General features: G+C 41.7%; 1 protein-coding gene across 3 annotated transcripts in view; it reads left to right on the forward strand.

Moving 5' to 3' along the window:
* The window catches only part of NCKAP5 (NCK associated protein 5), a 254198-nt gene that overhangs the window by 23432 nt on the left and 209784 nt on the right, over positions 1-20982 (forward strand). For 2 of the 3 annotated variants that reach the window (XM_074910864.1, XM_074910866.1), the window contains exons 2-3: positions 4048-4111; positions 13385-13443. Coding sequence is in view for 1 of the 3 variants with exons in the window: in XM_074910863.1 (XP_074766964.1) it covers positions 4109-4111 (3 nt within the window). In the remaining 2 variants the exon portion in view is untranslated. The remainder of the gene's footprint in view (positions 1-4047; positions 4112-13384; positions 13444-20982) is intronic. The other variant, XM_074910863.1, reaches the window with a different exon arrangement.

Here is a 20982-nt window from a genome sequence, read left to right on the forward strand (position 1 = left end):
AGTGAAGGAGAAATTTTAGTTTGAGTTCAGAATTTGCAGGATTATTTAGCACATTTATGTTTTTCTTGGACTAACCGGGCTTTCCTCAAACTGTTGTTTTTTAGAACAAGCTACTGCAATATCTACTAGTGATATTGAGACTTGAAATGTATCTTTCTTCCATCCACACAGTGACTACTTGTGTGCTTGGTTCCATCTGGAAAGGATATAATTGAATCCTTGTTTGGCTCCTTTAATTATCTCTTTACAAAGTCCTTGGCTGGGAATTTTGCCACTTACAATGCAAATATTCGAACTTAAGAGCATAAACTGTGCTTTCAAAGCGTGTTTTTGTAAACCTTTTATCATTTGGTGGTTTTTCAAAAGCGAACATGAGAACTTCTCAATGAACATGTTTTAATTTTTTTAATCCTCAGAGAAGATTTGTTTTCTTGCAGGTTGGCTGTAGTTGCTAATTAACTTTGTTAATTAATCATGCTATAGGGATGAAACATGCTTGATTAAAAATAAAGAAAACCATATAGCAACAAAGTAATGCTACTGATTTTTCCTATTTAAAAGCAAAGATTAAAAAAACAAGATTAACTTTGAAGCTGCATGTCAAATGTTCTTTGTATTTGAAACATCTGAAAAGCTAAAGCAGCTAAAAGCTTATTATTTTTGCAGCTCAGTCATAGTAAAATGCTTATCCAGTTGTAACACTGTGTTAAAAAATGTGTGCTGAAAATAGTCGCTGAAGGTGCTGTCTTAATCAAAACTGCCTGAGATGCTGGGTAGTAACCAACAGGTTTATTTAGTTGTGCTTAGACATGAAGGTCCTTGTTCTCTCTTTTCATGTATCTTACATGAAAACTTCCAACACTGCAAATTGGTGTTAAATGCTGTTGGCCCATAACAGGATTTTGATGACATTTCTCACCCATTACACCGGCATACGTCTGTACAGAGGTGGTGGGAAATCGCTTACTGTGGGCGATGGGCCAAGTGCATCACAGATGAAGCTCCCTGGAATGATCTCGGGGATGACTGTGGTCCAGAGGCACGCTGAGCCTCTGCCATGCGTCCTGCCTAGATGAAGGTAACCGTCTGTGGAGGTCTGGCTGTGAGTGCATGGCTCCTTCACCCAGGGAATGCAGTTGGGAGGGAGAGGATGCTCTGGGGCTTGTTTGAAGTGGAACACAGTTTGCTTGCCTCAGAGTTGACTTCTATTTAGACACCGTTGGAACAGATGGCTCTTCTATATCCCCTGTTGCAGTTTTTTCTCATATATGATAATTGGGTTTCTTTTTTGTTTTCTGATATTGTAAAGTGACAGAAATATTATAAACACAATACAAGAATGCAATCCTATGCTCTTCTTCGCTGGGAAAATCATTAAGGAAGCCCTTCCTGAACCTTGCTTACCCAGAGAGGGATGACCAGGCCTTGTCAGGAGGAGCCAAGCCCTCGTTGTGGATGGAGCTCGAATGGAATTTACTTTGTTAAAATTCCAGAATACCAGAAATGTGGAACTGATTCCATGTTGGAGGTAACAGAGAGAGAGAAAAGTAGGAGTGTTCCTCATGTGGGAGGAATAACTAAATAAATCTCTGCAGACCACTGGCAGGAAGTATATGGAGGAGTGGTTTGTGGGGTTTTATGTTTGTTTATTCCTTTCCCCCTGCATCTTTTCTCATAAAATATCTTTAGGCACTTGTTTTGCAATTAAAAAGTCAAAACCCCCTTAAAGAGTATTCTTGCTTTTTCCACTAAAACATATTAGGGCACTGGAGCGCGTGCAAAAATGCAGTGGGCTATTTCCAGCAGATGAACTAAATCTTAAAATAGGATTAACCAATTTTGTAATTCGCCTATGATAGTATGAGCAAGGAAGAGGGAGGGCAGTACATGTCTTTTAGAAACTGTTTTAAGGATACTTGTGTTAAGGCTATCAGTGATGTACTAATGCCACTTCTCAATTGTCAGTATTTTTTCAGATGTGCTGAAGAGGATTTTGTTATCATGCTGGAGTAACACAAATGCACCTTCCACTGAGCTGTGGCTGAATTGTCTTTAGGTTTTGCCAATATTTAGTGGTTTCAATATCATATACTTTTCCAAATCACGGTATTAGTAATGCCTAGTATTAATCTGATAACCATGCTTGCAGAGTGATACCAGCTGGCTGTGCGGGGAGTGTTATGGGGGTGCAGCAAGCATGTGGGGGCAGGTGACAGGGAGACTTAACTTAAATACCACATCTTCTGCTGAAACGGAGAGGGGGGACTGGTTTAGAGACCCAAGCATGTGTTGAGCTATGGCTGAGTGACCCGAGTGCTGTCATGCCTGCAGTAATTACCCTGGTACAGGCAGATCTTCCTTCCTCAGCAGAAACGGTTCCTGAGAAATGGTGTAAGGGTACTTTATTGCAAGATCAGGAGTAAAATATCATAGGCCTTATAGTTCCATTTAGTTTTTCACACTGGATGAGAGTGACCCAGTCAGAGAGGCTACTGAGCATGTGGAGATTGTTGGCCACCAGGTCCTCGCCCACCCCTGGCTGGACACCTTTGCAAGTTTTGGAGGGGATGGGAGTTTCCCTCCCCTGCTCTTCTCTGCGGTAAGAGTGCTGCGAGCTGTGTCTCTGCATTTTCAAGACTTTGTATACTTCACTGCAATGCACAGGAGGAAGGTTTTCTTTCCTGAACTCAGAATGTCTCAAGAAAACCAGGTGGCATGGTTGGTGGACTTGTGGCTGGAGCCTTTCACAGGCAGCATGAGGCCCTGCCAGCCCTCAAACAGCGTAGCTGCATGCCCACTGCCATGCCCCAGCAGGCCCGAGCCATTGCCACTCCTGCAGTTACATTATACTGAGCAGTCCCTGGGGCAGAGATTTTAAATTTGCCAGGTAAGGGCCAGGATGCTGCACTGGGATGGTTCAGGTCTTTCCTTCTGATTACACCAAGCAGAATGTCTGGGCAAAACACAAGTAAATGGAAAATTTCAAACTCGATAATGAATATACTCTGATTTAAAAATCCTTCTGCTGGAAGTTTCCAAAGCTGATCATCTTTTGTAAATATTTTACTTATTTGGAAATTTTATGTTTCATCGTGTACTGATGAAGTCTTCATGTGCTGATAAATTCCTCTGATGTTTCCGAGAGTGTTTTTTCTTTCAAAAATAGATACTCTTCTTTAAAAATAGCCTACTTGAGAAAGTGTCTTTGTTTTTCCATAATCCTTTTAAAATCATAGTAGGTTGCTTAAGTCCCACTTGTTCTGTAAAGTATTTTCTGCTTTGCTGAGCTTCCAGAGCAAATTCCTCTCCCTCCCATACCCCTCCTACAGTGGTCAGTTCCTGCACCACCTTCCACTGCCTAGGTTTTGCAGTTCACATACTTGGTACATGATACATTTTCCCAGTCCATACACTCTGAAAATCTCTTTCCTTTTCTAGGTATACTAAGCCCCTACTTTCATTCCTTTCTTAGAACTTCTCAGGTGAAAGTGTGTTGTAATTGCTAAATCCTTAATTAAGCAAATTAATTGTTACTTGAGCCAAACATTTGGGTAAGGGTCTTATATAAAAGAAGGCTAATTACAAAAAATAATAATTCAGTAGTTGCAAAATTCAGAACAATATATTTAGGAATATAATTTTTTAAATTTTATTTTTTATTTATACATTTATTGATGATCTAACAGCCTTCTAGCTTGTGTTAATATAGTACAGGATAAAGCTGATGTGCAAGACCATAGGAAAATAAATAACACAATCTGATTCGCACAGTCTGTTTCCATATCACCAGCGTGATGAGCTACTTTGTTGTTTGAACGAAGCAAATGATGTTTAGGTTCATTTGATTTATTGACAGTTCTGTCAAAACGCCACAAAATGAAACAACAACGCAGTCACTAAATATTGCAGAGAAGCGTGGTGAGGAGAGTGGGATCTGCTGGAAGGGTCACCCAAGCGATGTGCAGGAATGCCACCCCAACGGGGAAGCAGTGTGTTCTCTCCTCCAGTGAAAAATGAACTGCTATTCACACGCTTTTCTTTCCATAGGGAGAAGCTGTCTGTGGCTCGGCTGCAGCGAGAAGTTGCACAAAGTAAGAGTGAAGGAGCAATGGTAAGCTGCGGCAACTCGCTGCTTTGCAATTCTTGTCTTATCACTTCAGGCCTTAGGTGCGTTTTGTCTTGCCAAAGGTGGTCACTGGAGCATTAAGGCTGTCTTGGACATAATGATGGGTTGCCAACGATATATTCATAAATCTGAGGCAACTCAAGGCTTCCTTGGAAAAGCTGTGGGAAAGGAAAGCTGTTTCCTTTTCCCGTGTGATGGTACTTACTGGAATTGGAAGCACGGCAGGCACAGAAAGGCAATTTCAGATCAAAATGCAGTAGATTTACTTGCCTATTAAATCTTAGCCAGCTGCAGAAAAATGGAAGAATACAAGCATGGCAGCTTAAAAAAACCCTCAATCTGATAATTTTATAAATCATGTAATGCTTCTTATATCTTCATTTTTCATGTAGCAATTTAGGAGATTAGGCTTGTGAGCAGAAGTTGAAATGGCAGATTTTTGGTTAACCGCATATCTCAATTTATAGAGTGCCTTATCTCTTCAAAACAATTTTCTTTAGGAGCCAACATGTGCTGAGTGTGCTTAATTACTTAGTATCTAAGGAACTCTTCCCATCTGTTAAGGAGTTTGTTTGTCCCTGTCTTCAGATAAAATGTCTTAGGCTTCCATGGGATAAAGCACGTTCAAAAACCTTGAAACCCAAACCAGTCCCCTTGAACATACTCAGGAAACTGCCACTGATTTGAGTGAGTTGCATAGTTGACTGTGAAAGAATTTGGTCCAAAGTTTAACTTATTGGGGAGAAGCTGTAGAGGGTCTCTGGGGAGCACGCGCTGCATTAACTGTGTGATGCAGGGTCCTTAAAAATCCCCCTCCCTCCAGTAAGTGCATTTTATGAATCATGATTAGCAATTAATACAATGAAATGAGATTTGGAGGGAACTAAGTGACAGGGAGGAGAAACCTGCCATGAATCTATAGCTCTCACCACGGCCACATGTGGGGGCTGTGCTGGGACAGGGGCTTCTGGGCTCTGAATGCCTTGTAGAGGTGTGAAGGAGATGACTCGGGGTTGCTCAGGCAGGTATTGCCGGGCGCTGGCTGTGTGCCCAGCTTGGCCATGCGAGCTGCTGCCCTCTCCCATCCCGACACTGCCCCTGACACACCTGCCCTTGGGTCTGCAGCGTAGCCGGGTTGGCAACCAGCAGACTTTGAGACAGGGTTTAAGCAGTCAGGGAGACTGGCCACTGGGTAATGTTTTTTGTGTACTGGGGCAGAAGTCCTGGAGGAATTGAGAAGCAAACTTTTATCAGGTTAAGCCTCAATCCAAGAGTGTGTGACTGAGATAAAACTGCTGCTGCCTCCAGGAGGAATTTTGCCTGAGGAAGTATAGCAAAGATCGGGCACTGGATTTGCAATTGCATTTTAGTGTTTGGTGTAAACAAATTTCAGAATCTGGGAAGAGCTGTTTACTCTGTTTGAAATGTTTCCTTTAATTTTTTGAATCTAGCTTTCCCTTGGAGCATAGAAATAATACAATATATTGAGCGTAAAGTATACTTAATGGGATAATCCAGGACTTTATAAAATGAGCAATATTGATTAACCTTCTAGAGCTGGTAAGGCTTTTGGTGTATGCACCCACATTATGGTCTCATCCGTGAGGGTCAGACACTTCTTTCGCCTTTTACTATGGGCTTGTGGGATTAATCACATAGCCCTGCTAACCAGAGTGTAATTTTGTATAATTTGTTGAGAGGCCGAGTGTTGTAACCCATTAGGAGCTGATAGGTAGCTCTCTGGGGAAGCAATCTTCCCCCAAGGTAAATACTAGGTAGTTTTTCCCCTCTTCCCCAAGGGGTAATTTCCACAATTATCCTGCAACTACAGCCAAGGACGATTGTGCCTGTAGAGACAATTACGTTGAAGCTGTTGATGTATGGAAACTTCTTTGTGTCTCAGAGCTTAGAACCAGTGACTTTAATATCAAACACAGCAGTCATTAATTAACATTAATGAACTTGCTTGGCTGGGAGCAGTAAGGGTCCAGGAGATGGAGTATTTGAACACAGGGGAGACTAGGGATGAAGTAACTTTTGTAGACTGCATTCTCAGGGCATGCAGCAAGGAGCCTGCAGCACATACCAGTTTGGGGGTAAATACTTTAGAAAGATTGACAGTGAAATATTGCTGAGGGATTCTGAGCAAGCAAGCCTTTGGCAAATGGTGAGGGTTCCTCCAGAAAAGTGCTGGCAGCCAGTAATGTGCCCGCAGGGTATCGAATCCCATGTGCTGCTCTTTTTGGTGTGATGGACGTCCCTCCAGAGATGGCACAGCCTCCTCTGGGGCAGGCGGCGAGGATGCCGGGCAGTGGTACCAGCCAGCTGCAGGGCACCCGAGGGCTTTTGCTCTGCTGTCACCGGCTGTGACTCTGGATAAAAGGGTTGGCACTCCCTGCAGCCCCCCTGCCGGTGACAGGCCACAGCTTTATTTAATCGCTAATTAGCTAATTGCCTTTATTTACTCCCATTTTCTTTTTTGTTTGTTGTGCTAGTTAGATTGGCATGAAGGTTGTGAGTGAACTAACCCCTTCATTTGGGAAGAGCACAGGTGACAGCACATGCCACCGTTAATGCCACTTTCAATGCCTCGCTCAGTCTTGGGGAGACCATTTCTTATAGCAGATGTGAAGCAAGGCAGAGAGCTCAAGGAGCTGTGCTGCTGCCCTGCATCCTGGGAACTGTGCAAGGCATCACACAAGCCTTTTGCAGGATGGCACCTTGTTTAATACCTGCTAGTGTTTCTTCCTTCTTTAAAAAAAAATAAAATTGCGGGGGGGTTTGCAGTCACAGATAGGTCATGAGGGTAAGAGGTGGCTGTGTTATGTCAGCCCCCACTCATTTTTAGGGTGAGGTGAGTCAGTGGGCAGGGAGTGTGTGCCCTGTCCCCATGCGTGCTGCCGTGCCACCAGCGTGCTGGAAGGACACATGGTGCCATGGGTTTGCCCTGTCCTTCCTGCTTCCCATTTGGCACCTATTTGGTCACAGTGTAAGAAAGCTGTGGATACACTTCCCTAGTGCCTTCCCAGCACAAATTAAAGGGAGAATATGCTATTCAGGATTTGGTTCCCTGCGTGGGGGGTCGTCAGTTAGCATTTGTTGTAACCTGGAACCAGCTGTTGCCTTTTTGCATGTGGTCCTTGGAAGAGATGGGTGGGAAAGGCTCCTGGTGCTCATGTTAACCCAGTGTCTCACAGGAACCACTGCAGTGAGGTGGACACATAGATAAAATCAGTAACAACAAATAAATATGAAGCATGCGCTGTAGAAACCACTTACACTGTGGTATCTTTGCTCAAAAAATGGGTTAGTACATCTGAATAAATAACATGGTGAGTGATGATGAAATGCATGTTTGTGAGGAGACATTTTTCCGAGGAGACTTCAGCTGAGGTTGAAGATCAAGCAGGAATGTACTGTGTGTGATACCAGTGTGTCTGCCCCACAGTGCGCTCTGTAAGAAATGAGTTTTTTCATATGTCCCAGAGTTACATTTTTCATGACTGATTTATTATTGGAAGTAGCTAATTAGTGGAAGGTAGCACAGAAGATTAAATGAGGATACTTCATTTCAAGATAAATGTTTATCACCAAAAATACACATATAACCTGTAATTTTTTTTTTCCCGTACATTTGTATAGAAAATTTGATACCTCATATATAGGATTGAGTGAGTATGTATTCATAAATTACTAAATTAGAACTGAATAAATTCAGACTATGAATACCTGACAACTGCTGAGGCTTCTTATTTTATGAATCACCACTGGTAAATATTGATTATTCATTATCAAAATTCACAATTACTTACTGCCAGTCCATCTACTGAAACTTTCAGCAGCACTAAGCTAGATTGCTGTTTGGCTCTTCCTGTCGCTTATGGCCTTTAATTTCTTAATGTGCATGTTCACAATTTTCTTAGTCATGTTTCTTCTGACTCATCAAGGATATTTTACCTTTTTGTGAAGGAAAAGATGATGATCACTTCATATGTGTACATACAGTTCTTACTGCATTTGATGGAGACTGTGCAGGTGTCTGTGGTGACAGAGATTTCATTATTAAAATGAGCAGCTTTCAAAATAGATCACAAGTTTATTTCAAAACAGAGTAAAAACTGCTTTAGTCATCAGAGTCATCTTTTTTCTTTTAAACTTCTAAGTATATGACTGTGGACCTCTAGGACACAGAACAAGACCAGGTAAAATGTTCTTTTTTGTGAAATGTTAACAGTGAACAGTGGCAGGTTAGAAAAAATAGGAGAAAAATACTGCCACAGTTATATAGTAGGGTTAGTGTTGTGTTTGCAGAAACTTAGATTAAAAACCTAGAATGAACTAAAAGTATATGCAATTACATCATGTTTTAGTAACTCTGTTTCATTTAATAATTATGCAGAAAAACATTGGATTTTTATTTATTCAGTTTTTTTATTTACATATATATACATTACACAGTTGGGTCAGTTTGTACTTCTCCATCCCAGTACTTTAATTTTACTCTATTTTCCATTAGTTCAGTGGCCTGTAACCTACACAAAAAGAATTGTACCACTCAGGCAATTTAGCTGTGAAGGTTAAAGTGGGATGATACTGCCTTTTATAGCTACATGGGTTTCACATAGGGTGGGCCCTAGGCTCTGGTTTACCATGTGTCCTGCTGTGTCTTTAAGTGATGCAAAGTGATTATCATGGGCTCTTCCCGGTACCCGTCTATTCCACACCTGCACCCTTTTGTTAAAAACCCACCATGTTAAGTGAATGTGAGGTCCCCACTGAATAGGTTTCCACCCTCTGGTAATCCTTCTGCATTAGATTGATTTATGAATGTATCAGATTCTTTGTTAGCATGTAAACCACTAATTAATTTAAAGCTCTCTGTGGAAAAATTAAAGCCCTGGTTAAGGCTTTCAACAGGCTCAGATGGTGCTAATAATGGAAAAACAAGTTATATTAATGAGTTTTGATGCGATCAGCACAATTCTTGCTTTACAAACAGTTTTTGCTATAAAACAGTAGAGACTGCAAGTTTTTAAATAAAGAGTGGAAGAAGTAAAAAGGAAAGGCAGAAAAAAAATCGCAGCGTCAGTAAGATATCCCATTATTGCTAGGAACTGAGTCACTTCTGCTTGTTACAACTTTCTTAAATGTAATGTGTTTAGATATATGTAACAGCCTCTTACAAAACCACAGGAAAGTGCAAACCAGTCTTTTTCCCAGATTGAAACCAAACTTCTGAAGTAATCAGCTTTGAAAAGATCTCTGCCTCTTCTCATCACATGCTGCCGAACTGGAGTGTTCACATGGAGATGGATGTGTTGAAGTGCAGAAAAGGTCTTGATTGAAATAGTATTAAAATCAGTAAAAAGTCTGACCAAATTCTCTGCTTTTCCAAACTCCAGCATGTTTTGTATGTAATTTTAGTTGTTTGCTCTTTCACTCAAATTTAGACTTTTAATGTGGGTGCTAGTTTTTGGCAAGAAGAAAGAGGAGATCACACCCCAGCTTGACGATGCTTTGTTCAGCCGAGTGAAATGAAGTTGAAAATAGAAAGCCAAATCTCCATCTTTTTTTGTAGAAAGATGAAAATGTACAGTTTTAGTGGCAGCCCATGATTGTAAGAAATTGTGCTTTTTCCACACTTCTCCAGGGAGCTGCGTTTTCCTTTCCTGGCTCTCAGCACTCAGTCTCAGGCCACCATCCTGGCTCTGTGGTCAGCACCACGACTGATATTAATGCTGGCCCATTAATCAGCCAGCAGGGAGCACTCTGACAAGGAGCATGGTCAGCATGTTCGGAGGCCCAGCTTCTAACATCTGCACTACGTATCTGATTTTTATGGAGGAGGGGGAATCCTGAGGTTGCTCTTGAGCTGGGGTCTTACAGATGGCAGCACAATGTATTGCCACTAGCGTGGAGGCGCTTTCTGTCACTGGTGTGATGAATCTCTGCAATCGCCTCTAGCAGCTGGGAAGGCTGTTGTTGCAGAAGCACCCGGGTCATTCAAAAATAGATGATATTTAGTAATAAATGAAGTGTTAAAGATGAGATACAAAAGGCTAAATTGTCTTTCCCAACTCCAGGGTCCTTACGTCTATGAAAACATCGATCTGTGCTTTAATTAGAAAGTAGCAGAGAGAGAGGGGCAAAGTCGCTGTTTTAAAATGTCTCTTTGAATATTAAATACCCTAAACCGGAAAGAAGCAATCTGACCCTTGTGCTGGCTTCTCTGTGAAACTGTGTCTTTATACACAGCTAGCCATGCTGTCTAGCTCCTTATTCTTGGAAATTTCATCATACAGCCCTCACAGAAACTCAGTGACATGAGTAGTAGTTAGCATCAGTAATGATTATTGAAATTCTTTACAAGCCTAGTTTAATACTCATTAATTGTTCATACTTCATTAGGCCAAATGTCCTCATTCACAACTTTGCAGTTTTATCTTCAGTACTTTTAAAATATTTTTTTAGTTCTTCTTGTGTCCTGAGTAATTTTTGTTGTTTGCTTCAAATTTTCAAATATGTAGATATTTTCAGATTTTGTCTTTTAACGCTTTTGTGAAGGATTCTTTTTGACTTAAAATGGCTGAGAACCTTCAACAGTCATTTTTCAGTGAAAAAAATCAACCGGGTTTTTCTCTCTTCCCAAAACAGAACTACTTGAGAGCCCAATTGCCTCTGCTCAGAATCATCTGCCTTTAAAAGCCTGTGTTACTCTTTCCTGGTTAGTTTTCAGGGTCAGGTTTGTTCTCCAAATTCTACAATAACTTAAGATCAATTTACTTTCATTCCATTCAGTGTTGTTTAAAGTGTAGCGGAAATTGTGTGAGCGTGTCTGGGAAGATGCTGGATGCTCCCCTGGTTGGTGGCCTCCCTGGCTCTGGCTTTCCACCAGGAGAGGGAGCTGCAGCCATTGGAAACGACACCCACCTCCCCAGCTTGGTGAAAAATTCACATGCGGCATGCTGGAAGTGCTAGGATTTAGGTTTTGTGGAGCTGGAAGGTATTAGCTGTAGTATTTTAAAATACACAGGACTTTGAAGGGGCTCTTGGCACTTGCCATTGCAAAGGCAGCAATACCCTGTCCTCAATTTTGGTGTTATCTTGCTCTGATTGCTAAGGGTGTTGTAGTCACTGGCACTGTAAAGACCATTACTTTATCCAAAGGAGCAGAAATAAGTTTTGCCCCTCAGCTGGAACTCACCGAAGTGCTCTGTCTCTTCAACGAGTTTCTGCAAGTATTTAGTCGACATAAAAGAGTCAGATAGAATTATATAAGAATAACTGAACACAGAAAAAAAAACACGTAAAAATGCATTTATATAAGGTCTGAAAGTAAATAGGGCAATCTGTAGAAAGTATGTCGTAACAGCTAAATTGCCCTCAAGTAGAAATTGCCATTTATACATTAGATAACAAAGGCAGGGGATGTTGAAATACAGAAAGGGCGCTTGCAGTCTCGTAGCGTCCATGGGCGTGTGTAATATCGCAGTGGCAGTTGGCTTCAGCATGAAGCAAATCCCACTTTATGACTAGAAACAGATGTATCCCGCTCAAGGCAATACCTCACCGCCTAATAGGAGTGATGCGGCCATGCACTAATAACAGTGAATTGCAGCCATTTTCATATCAAAGGTTAAGCTCTGCAATCCTGAGCTCCTCCAGGCAATGGCAGGAGTTGACTGGAGGAAGCCACATGCTCACTGGATTAATATTTTTGCAAGGATGACCTGAATAGAGCCACTGATCTGCAGGCTGAAGAGGCAGAACACTTACAGTTGGGTTTTAGCTAATGTGAGAAAGGGATCTTGGCTAGGACAGAATTAGTCACAACATCTGAGGCTCTGAAGAGGAAAAGTGAATGTATGCACAGGGCCAACAATCTGAATTTTGTGCAAACTAGGAAGGTAAATTTATACAGATTAATAGTAGTGAAGCTGCATCGCAACTTTTTTCTTGAAGTAGCTGGGGAAATTGGCATATTACAAGTAATAAAAATCACTAGTTTTTCAGTTGGTTTTGTGTCCAGTAGTTAAACTGGTAGTGTAGAGTATGTAATACTTGCCAGCAACGGTAGCTTCCATCTAAAAGTCTGTTTGCAGTGTTAGTTCTGGGCACAGAGAAAAATCCATTCATGTATCTTCTTAAGACTTTGTTCATACGTGTTTTTTAAAAATACCCCTCTTTTCTAATATTTTCAGGTTTTGTTCTTGACTCTTCTAGGCCCACTTGTAAGAGCAAATAAAAACTCTCGTCTTACCGGTTTGAGTCAGTTGATTCAAATTCTGGTCACAATATCCACTGCAACAATTCCAGCCTTTTCCTCTTGTTTCCATATTTGTATCATCTCTTCCAGGGGTTCTGTGGGGTGCATTACAGTCACTCTCATGGTGATTTGGGCTCGTTACTGCTTTCTCTTGTAAAGTATAGCAAAAGCAAGGTAGAGAGAATAAGATGGTACAGAAATACCGATTCCCCAAATTCTCCTCAATCTAATCAAGCCAGGCAGGATAAGGACAGGGAATACCATCTAATTTTTTCATTGTTGTCATCTAAAGGTGAACTTAAGTATCACTCTAGTGATTTCTAATTTTAGTGATATGTGGCACTAGTCCCTGCACAAACTAAAGGGTTTTTTTTTGTCTGAGTCCAAAAGAATGACCTTTTTTCCCCAAATAGGATAGAAAAGGTTATTGGGAGGGAGAGAAAGTTTCTGTATAAGGAAGGACAAAATTTATGTACCAAGAGTATTGCTCAGTTGTGCTGCTTCCATTAAAAGCCCATTTATTTAAACGAATGCAGTGCTCTCAGAGCTTGTACCGTGAAGTCGATCCTGACCCTTGGAACGAGTCAGCTCAAGCAGTGCTTTAGATTGCCTCGTGTTAGAGTAAAAACTCTTTACTGCAGCAAGTCTTTGTTCAGCATCTAGCACAATGGAGCCCTGTTCCATAATAGTTCCACGTCACCAAGATAGCATGGTAAGGTACTGTTGTCTTGTCCAGTTCCCTCTGGTCAGAGATGATGTTTTATATATATATGTATGTATGTATACACACAGAAGGTAGGCTGTTGGAGGTGAATAAAAGAGAGACAGAAACCAGGAAAAACTGTCGCCCCATTTCTGAACATTTTGCAGGTAGACATGAAAAATAGATGTAGCTCATTGTGCCATTCTTGTATGTGTATTCTTTGTGTATGGTATGTGTGTTCTTTGTGCCATTAAGCTCCATTAGCTTTGTTGTTTTTTTCTCTTGGCAGAGCATAATCACCTCTCTCTGCAACTTCTGTTCAAGATTTAAAAGGAATTCTAAAACATAGTAAGGATATAATGTTTTTCTGTACTGAATTTACACAGCTTTGTATAAATCCATATAGTTTGAGCTAGCAACTGTGATTCTTCCTTTTTTTCCCTTCCTACTCCAATCTCATCAGCTTTAATTCAGTTTTTGCTTTGTCAGGAATTTGCTTTTACATACTTTCTGTTTGTTTTGGCTCTGTGTCTGTTGCATTGTGATAAGGTATCTTTTGATACTCTTTTGATACTCTATGGGATCTTTCATAATGAAGATCTCATTACATAGTTTTCCAAGTCTGGAACTGGTGATCAGACTTGCTTGCATGTCCTGGAAGAGGAGACTGTCTAGACTGTGGGAATGACTGTGATGTTTGGATTGTGTTATTTCCATATCGCTTGGCATGATGCACTCTGTAGTTATTCTGAAAACTAATGAAAATACAAGGCCTGGTACAAGACCTTACCTGGCTGTGAAGTGGCTTTCCTTCGTTCTCCAAAGTGTACAGAGAAGTTGTGCTTTCTGCACAGTACCCTGGTGTGACTTTAAATAACCAGGTACTTAAAACCACTCTTCACTATATTCATAAATGGTTGTGTTCTTTAACTTTGGTGTTCTACAAGGTCTGTTACTACTTTTGCCACCTAAATCTTTTATTATCTTGGAAAATATTTAATTTCTGATCTAAATTGCTCATTTGTGAAATAGGCTTTATTCTGACTCTTCCACTGTTCCTCTGCTTGACTGTAGATAGTGAACTCTTCAGGGAAGAGGCAAGGTCTTACTGGGCGTCTAAATAGCGCTGATTGTTGCTTGGTGCCTGGGGTGCTGATGTGCCATGAATAATCACAGCCCAGAGACTTGGGATGAATACTGAGAGAGGATTTGGCTCTGTGTGTGCCATCCACACGACTGTCATTTTGTAATTACATCTTTACGCTGCACATTTGTGATCAGCATCCATGGTGACAATGCTTATTTAGAAATGATTTCTGAGTGTCAGAAAAAAATTATTATCTCTTGGGAACATCCTGTTCCTGGTAGTATCTATTAAAAAGTGCCCTGCAACAGTGGCTGGCACAGTTTTCCATTTAAAAAACTTTTTCCATGGACGTTGCTAGAGGAGCAGGTCAGAATTCCCAGGTTGTTGATGGAAATATTCCATTATGTATGATTTCCCTATGTCATTGATAATAAACCATGCCAGAAGGGAAAACTTTTGATGTCAGAGATATTGTAGGAAAATATATGCATTAAACAAAAAGCTGAAGAGTAATTTCACACTAAAACTAGACTTTGAGAGTTGTCAGCTGTGATAGTCTAAAGGCAAGTTTCCAGTGGTTGTATCTTCTGTTGGTTGATAAGGGAAACCTGTTCACAAACTGTAAAATGTAGGAGGCGGCGAGTGGAAGTTGGGCTGTGAAGAGTGTGCGATCTAATGCATTTGAAAAGGAAGATCTTTGGAAGGAATATAAACAGGTTAGCAGAAATATCCTTGTGAACCACCAGGAAACAAGAATATCAGCTTCTGGAAATGTGTTTAATCTAACACAGACAGGAAGGAGAAACTTCTCTTAGTTTTGTTCTTTTCAAGTAGCTACTGACCTACATATAGATGCTTGGGCAGGAGCAGGACCACTGGTACTTACAGAATCATAGAATCATAGAATGGTTTGGGTTGGAAGGGACCTTAAAGATCATCTAGTCCCACCCCCCTGCCATGGACAGGGACACCTTCCACTAGCCCAGGTTGCCCAAAGCCCCGTCCAACCTGGCCTTGGACACTGCCAGGGAGGGGGCAGCCACAGCTGCTCTGGGCAACCTGTGCCAGGGTCTCACCACCCTTACAGGGAAGAATTTCTTCCTTAGATCTAATCTAAATCTGGCTTCTTTCAGTTTAAAGCCATTACCCTTCATCGTGTCACTACATGCCCTTGTAAAAAGTCCCTCGCTATCTTCCCCGTAGGCTCTCCTTAGGTACTGGGAGGCTTCTGTAAGTTCTCCCCATAGCCTTCTCTTTTCCAGGCTGAACACGCCCAACTCTCTCAGCCTGTCCTCACAGGGGGTGCTCCAGCCCCCTCAGCATCTTCATGGCCTCCTCTGGACCTGCTAGAGCAGGTCCATGTCCTTCTTCTATTGGTGCCCCCAGAGCTGGACACAGCACTGCAGGGGGGTCTCACGAGAGCAGAGTAGAGGGGGAGAATCCCCTCAGTTGAACTGCTGCCCACACTGCTCTTGATGCAGCCCAGGACACAGTTGGCTTTCTGGGCTGTGAGTGCACATTGCTGGTTCAGTTTTCCATTCACTGATACCCCCAAGTCCTTCTCCTCAGGGCTGCTCTCAATCCCCTCATGGCCCAGCCTGTATTTGTGCTGGGGATTGCCCCGACCCATGGGCAGGACCTTGCCCTTGGCCTTGTTGAACTCCATGAGGTTTGCACGGTCCCACCTCTCCAGTCTGTCCAGGTCCCTCTGGATGGCTCATCCCTTCCCTCCAGCGTGTCGACAGCACCACACAGCTCGGTGTCATCAGCAAACTTGCTGAGGGTGTCTTGATCCCACTGTCCGTGTCACCAACAAAGACGTTAAACAGCGCCGGTCCCAACACCGACGCCTGAGGAATGTCATTTGTCACTGCTCTCCACTTGGACATTGAGTTGTTGACCACAACTTGTATGCAGTCACCGAGCCAATTCCTTTTTCCCCAAGGGATCCATCCATCAAATCCATGTCTCTTCAATTTAGAGACAAGGATGTCATGTGTAACATGCTTTGTACAAGTTCAGGTAGATGGTGTCCGTTGCTCTTGCCTTATCCACCAATGCTGTAAACCCGTTGTCACCAATCTTCTCCTTATTTTCTATGTGCCCTAGCATAGTTTCCAGAAGGATCCACTCCATAACCTTTCTGGTCACAGAGGTGAGTCAGACTGGCCTGTAGTTCCCTGGGTCTTCCTTTTTTCCCTTTTTAAAAATGGGGGTTATCTTTCCTCTTTTCTAGCCAGCGGGAGTGTCACCGGACTGCCATGACTTCTCAAATATGATGGATAGTGGCTTAGACACTTCAATTGTCACTTCCCCCATGACCCACAGATGCAACTCCTCAAGTCCCATGGACTTGTGCACCTTCATGTTCCTTAGATGGTCTCAAACCTGATCCTCTCCTACAGCGGGTGGTTCTTCATTCTCCCAGTCCCGGCCTTTGCCTTCTGTGACTTGGTCAGTGTGGCTGGAGCACTTGTTGGTGAACACTGAGGAAAAAGTCATTGAGTACTTCAGCCCTCTTCATATCCCAGGTAACCAGGTCTTCCGTTTCCTTCCAGAGAAGGCCCACATTTTCCCTAGTCTTCCTATTATGACCAGTGTACCTATAGAATCTTTTCTTGTTGCCCTAGACATCCCTAGCCATATTGAATTCTCTCAGGGCTTTGGCCTTCCTAACCTGAGCCCTGGCTGCTTGGACAGTTTCTCTGTATTCCTCCCAGGCTACCTGTCCTTGCTTCCACACTCTGTAGGTTTCCTTTTTTGTGTTTGACATTGTCCAGGAGCTCCTTGTTCATCCCTGCAGACCTCCTGGCATTCTTACCTGACATCCTCTTTGTCAGGATGCATCACTCATGAGCTTGGAGGAGCTGATCCTTGAATGTTAACCAGATTTCTTGCCCCCCTCTTCCCTTCAGGGGTAGGTACTCATGGTGCTCCACCAAGCAGATCCCTGAAGAGGCCGAAGTTTGCCCTCCCGATCTCTGGGGTAGTGAGCTTGCTGTGTGTCTTCTATGCTACCCTAGGGATCTTGAACTCCACCATTTCATACTCACTGCAGCCCAGGCTGTCCTTGAGCTGCACTCTTTGGTTTTAGTAGTTGCCATTTTCTGTAGAAAAAGAAATATCTTTTCTTTTTTCTCTTCAAGAAAATCAAAACGATAATCGTAATTGTCAACACTTGGTTTTAAGTTGAAAAAAAAAATTAGCAGATATTTCCTTTTTAGTTGTATCTTAAATGAGACATGTACATGACCATGTGCAATTAATAGATTAGAATAAACTATGGTTAGGTACAATCACATCACATGTAAAATGATTAACATGAAAATGAAGACCGGAGAACTTAGTCTACAGAGTTTTTAGATCTGTTTTTGATCTTCTGCTGTAGAAGGGTATCTAGCCTACATATTCTAGTAAGAAAAAAGGTCTCAAGGAGTAGAGTCTGTCTGGCACTTAGAGTTGAGCTGAATTTGGACTCTGGAAACATGGAAAGATATTTTCATGTTACTGAAAAGTGATGCTGCAAAATGGTATCAGGTGGAGACAGTCTTTTAATTACTCCAGTTTAACCAGTGAATGAATTAAAAACAGCATGCAAACTTGTTTTTTTTTTCAAGTTCTCCCAGGTACCAGACTTACAAACTCAGTTTGGCCCCTGAAAGTCAAGTCAGTTCTGCATGTGTGCGTTGTCAGCGCTAATAAAGATTTTGCAGTGGCAGCTCTTGTTAAAAATACCGTTGAAGATGCGCCAGCCAACAGAACCACCACATTTCCCTATTGCCTATAGCAGTGCCTGCGGTGCTAAAGTAGTAACTGTGAAAAAGAGGTACGTTTGTCAGAAATCTAAAGCGATAGGACTCTGGAATACATGCAAGGAACAGCTGAGTAAATAAGGTATCTTTTTTTGCAGTTACTTACCAACCATAAATGGATTCTGCAAGTGTACATAGCAAAATTGTAATGAGATCTGACATGTTCATGAGCAATGCTGTAAAGAGCCCGGGAAAAAGAAATGCTGTATGGAAAGGTAGCTAGCAGCAAAGTAGTGATGCCGGAGGTGTTGACGGTGTCAGCTGAGAAAGGCAAATACAAGCGTGTGTATGAAAACTTAATATATTTGCGTATCCTAGATCCGTGGGGATCTGGTGGCACTGCAAACTCTTCTGAGCCACTTCTCATAACTGGCATGGTTAAGTTTTACTTCTCTCATCCTCCCAATTTTCATTTTGCTTTACATCTGTTTCAGTTAACTTCTCGATATCTTATTTATTAGCAGGAAATATGCATACATTCATGAAAAGCCCAGAAAGTGAAGAAGCCTTAACTCTCCCCAGCATCAGGGCAAGAAACACATGGTACTCCTACCTTGTGAGTAAATCCCAGAGCTCCCTGGAGCAACAAAACTGAGTTCCACTGGCCGATCTGTTAAAGCCAAATAAAACTCTTAGAAGTGTGGGTTTTTTCTAATGCTTATCCTATGTGTATCCTGCTGCCTAACTCCTATCTCACTAATACAGATCCAAGTGGGAAACGCTTGATTCAGCCACATGCCCATTTGTTCTGTAAGCATTCTGTCCCTTGGAAAGGAAACCATTTATATCATCTAAAGAACATGTTGGTCAGTTAGAGAGGAGAAAACCCATTTGCTTTGCATTCGGGCACACAGGCATTGCAGATAAGCAGAAGTCCTTTAGGATGTTACTGTCTGCCTGCTGGGGGCTACTGTCACCCCAGTGGAGTGGGTGGGGATTATCCTGGTGCTCCCATCTTCTGCTTCATTGCACAGCCTGCCAGGTTACTTCAAAGCACATCTGGTGGTGGGTTCAGTTAAAACGCCTGCCTTGTACCCCATCCTGAGCCTCAGGCAATTCCCTGATGACTTGAAGGGCTGGTGACCTCCAGCTAATGGTCAGGAGTGATCAGAGTGGGACAGTGACCTCTTCTACCATTCCAGATGGATCTGGAGGAAACCTGGTGGCTGGGTCTTTCTTGTTACTTGTGATCTGGGACTGTGTCCCTTCATTGCACACTTTAGAATGCGTAGGAATAAATACTGCAGATGCTGTATTTCTTCATATGAACTCCATAGGTTAAAATCAAGACCAGGTATAAACAGTGTAACTTGAGTGACATGTCACTTTTCATTGTCTTTTTCCCTGTTCCTTATCTTCTACCCTTTCTACAGACTGTGCTTTATTTCTGGTGGGGCACTATTCCACTGTAGTGAGTCCCCTTAAATAGATAGGCATCGGTGTTTCAGAAATCAAAGTACAGCATGACTACAAATTCATGGCTTCTTTCTCCCCACTCTGCCTAGACTTTATAGCCATTTGCAAGTATGCCAAAAATAGTTTTGCAGTAATGTTTACATAGGGGCTTATCAAAATATTGTTACTGATTAAAAGGAACTTGAATAAATTTTCTGAGTCTGAACTAACCACTGGCTGCCTTAGTTCATGGGATTATCTTTTACAGACACTCCAAGCAATGCAGAAAAGATCTGGAAACTGCCTGCCTTTTAAACACCCCTTTGAAAATCTTTAAGTTTTGAAAGAGTATCATCTGTAGGACTATACTAGTATACTGGAGCTCAAGGAATCTCTTCCCTCTTTCCTCTTCAAGTCTATGGAATTTCATCCAAACTGACAGCAAATATCTATTACTTAATTCTAAAACAAAACTATGCCATATCAAAAAATAGATGTAATCTCAGCAAGTGCAAATGTGGAAATCACCCTAAATCATATGGCCTACAGCTCATCTCATGCACCTATACAGCGTACAGTTGTTTTGAAAGCCTTGCTGTAGGTCACAAAAAGTCCAAAGAATATGTAATGCACTTGAGAGAACTTCAGGTAAATTTTCTGGCCCTCACTGCAAGACTTCTGATCCAAGGTGTAGTTTCTGATTAACGTGTATAGGCAATATTCCATGGAGTAAGGCACTTTCTTGACATTGGATCCTTTTCTGAATCACCTGAGTTCATTTATTTCTAATCTTTGTTCTGTGAGTGGGGAGTTCAGTCCCATGGCCTTGTTTATTTAAATAAATCTACTAGAGAGCGACAGATTTGCAGTTGGTCATCAGCAGAGCATTCAGCTCTACAGATGTAGCTCCTCAAATCTGTGATGTATAAATGCAGGCTGTAGCTGTGTTACTACTTAAGGCTTTGGTGTCACTTCTTTTTATTCAAAGATACAGTGTTGTATCAAATTGCCAAGCCTCAGTTATATTTCTGTGACTGGGAGCCTTTGTTTTGCCAGACAACCTAACCTTCTGTGTTTCATACATTGGGAAGGGTTCAACCCATAGGAAGGGTTCAAGAATTGCAGATCTGATAGAAAATTGTAGGTGAATCAAACAGTTGACACTTTGCTGAACCAGGTGGGTTGGATCTTGCAGGTTGCTTACACACACTCTTTTGTGCTGTTTTATGGTTCAAACACCATTATTATAAATTTTCTTGAATCAAGCAAGTGGGAAACATGAACTGGCACAGACTTGGGATTTTTGCTTGTTTGCAACTAAATTAATAAAGGCTTATTGTAAACAAGTTACATTGGTTATAAAACTTTGTTTCTAATAAGAAAATATGGTATATACTCAGTATAAAAACCAAACACACACCTTTATGCTTGGTTAGACATCTTAATATAATGCAGGTCACCTTACAAAAAAACTCCATGTAGTGAAGGCTTGGAATTATAATTAGCCCTTATAATCTAAGATGTATCAGGGGAAAAAAAAATTTACATTATATTACTTATTAATTCCACTGTTTTTCATTTTGGTATTGACAG

The sequence above is a fragment of the Athene noctua genome, chromosome 7 (genome assembly GCF_965140245.1).
Source record: "Athene noctua chromosome 7, bAthNoc1.hap1.1, whole genome shotgun sequence".
NCBI lineage: Eukaryota > Metazoa > Chordata > Aves > Strigiformes > Strigidae > Athene > Athene noctua.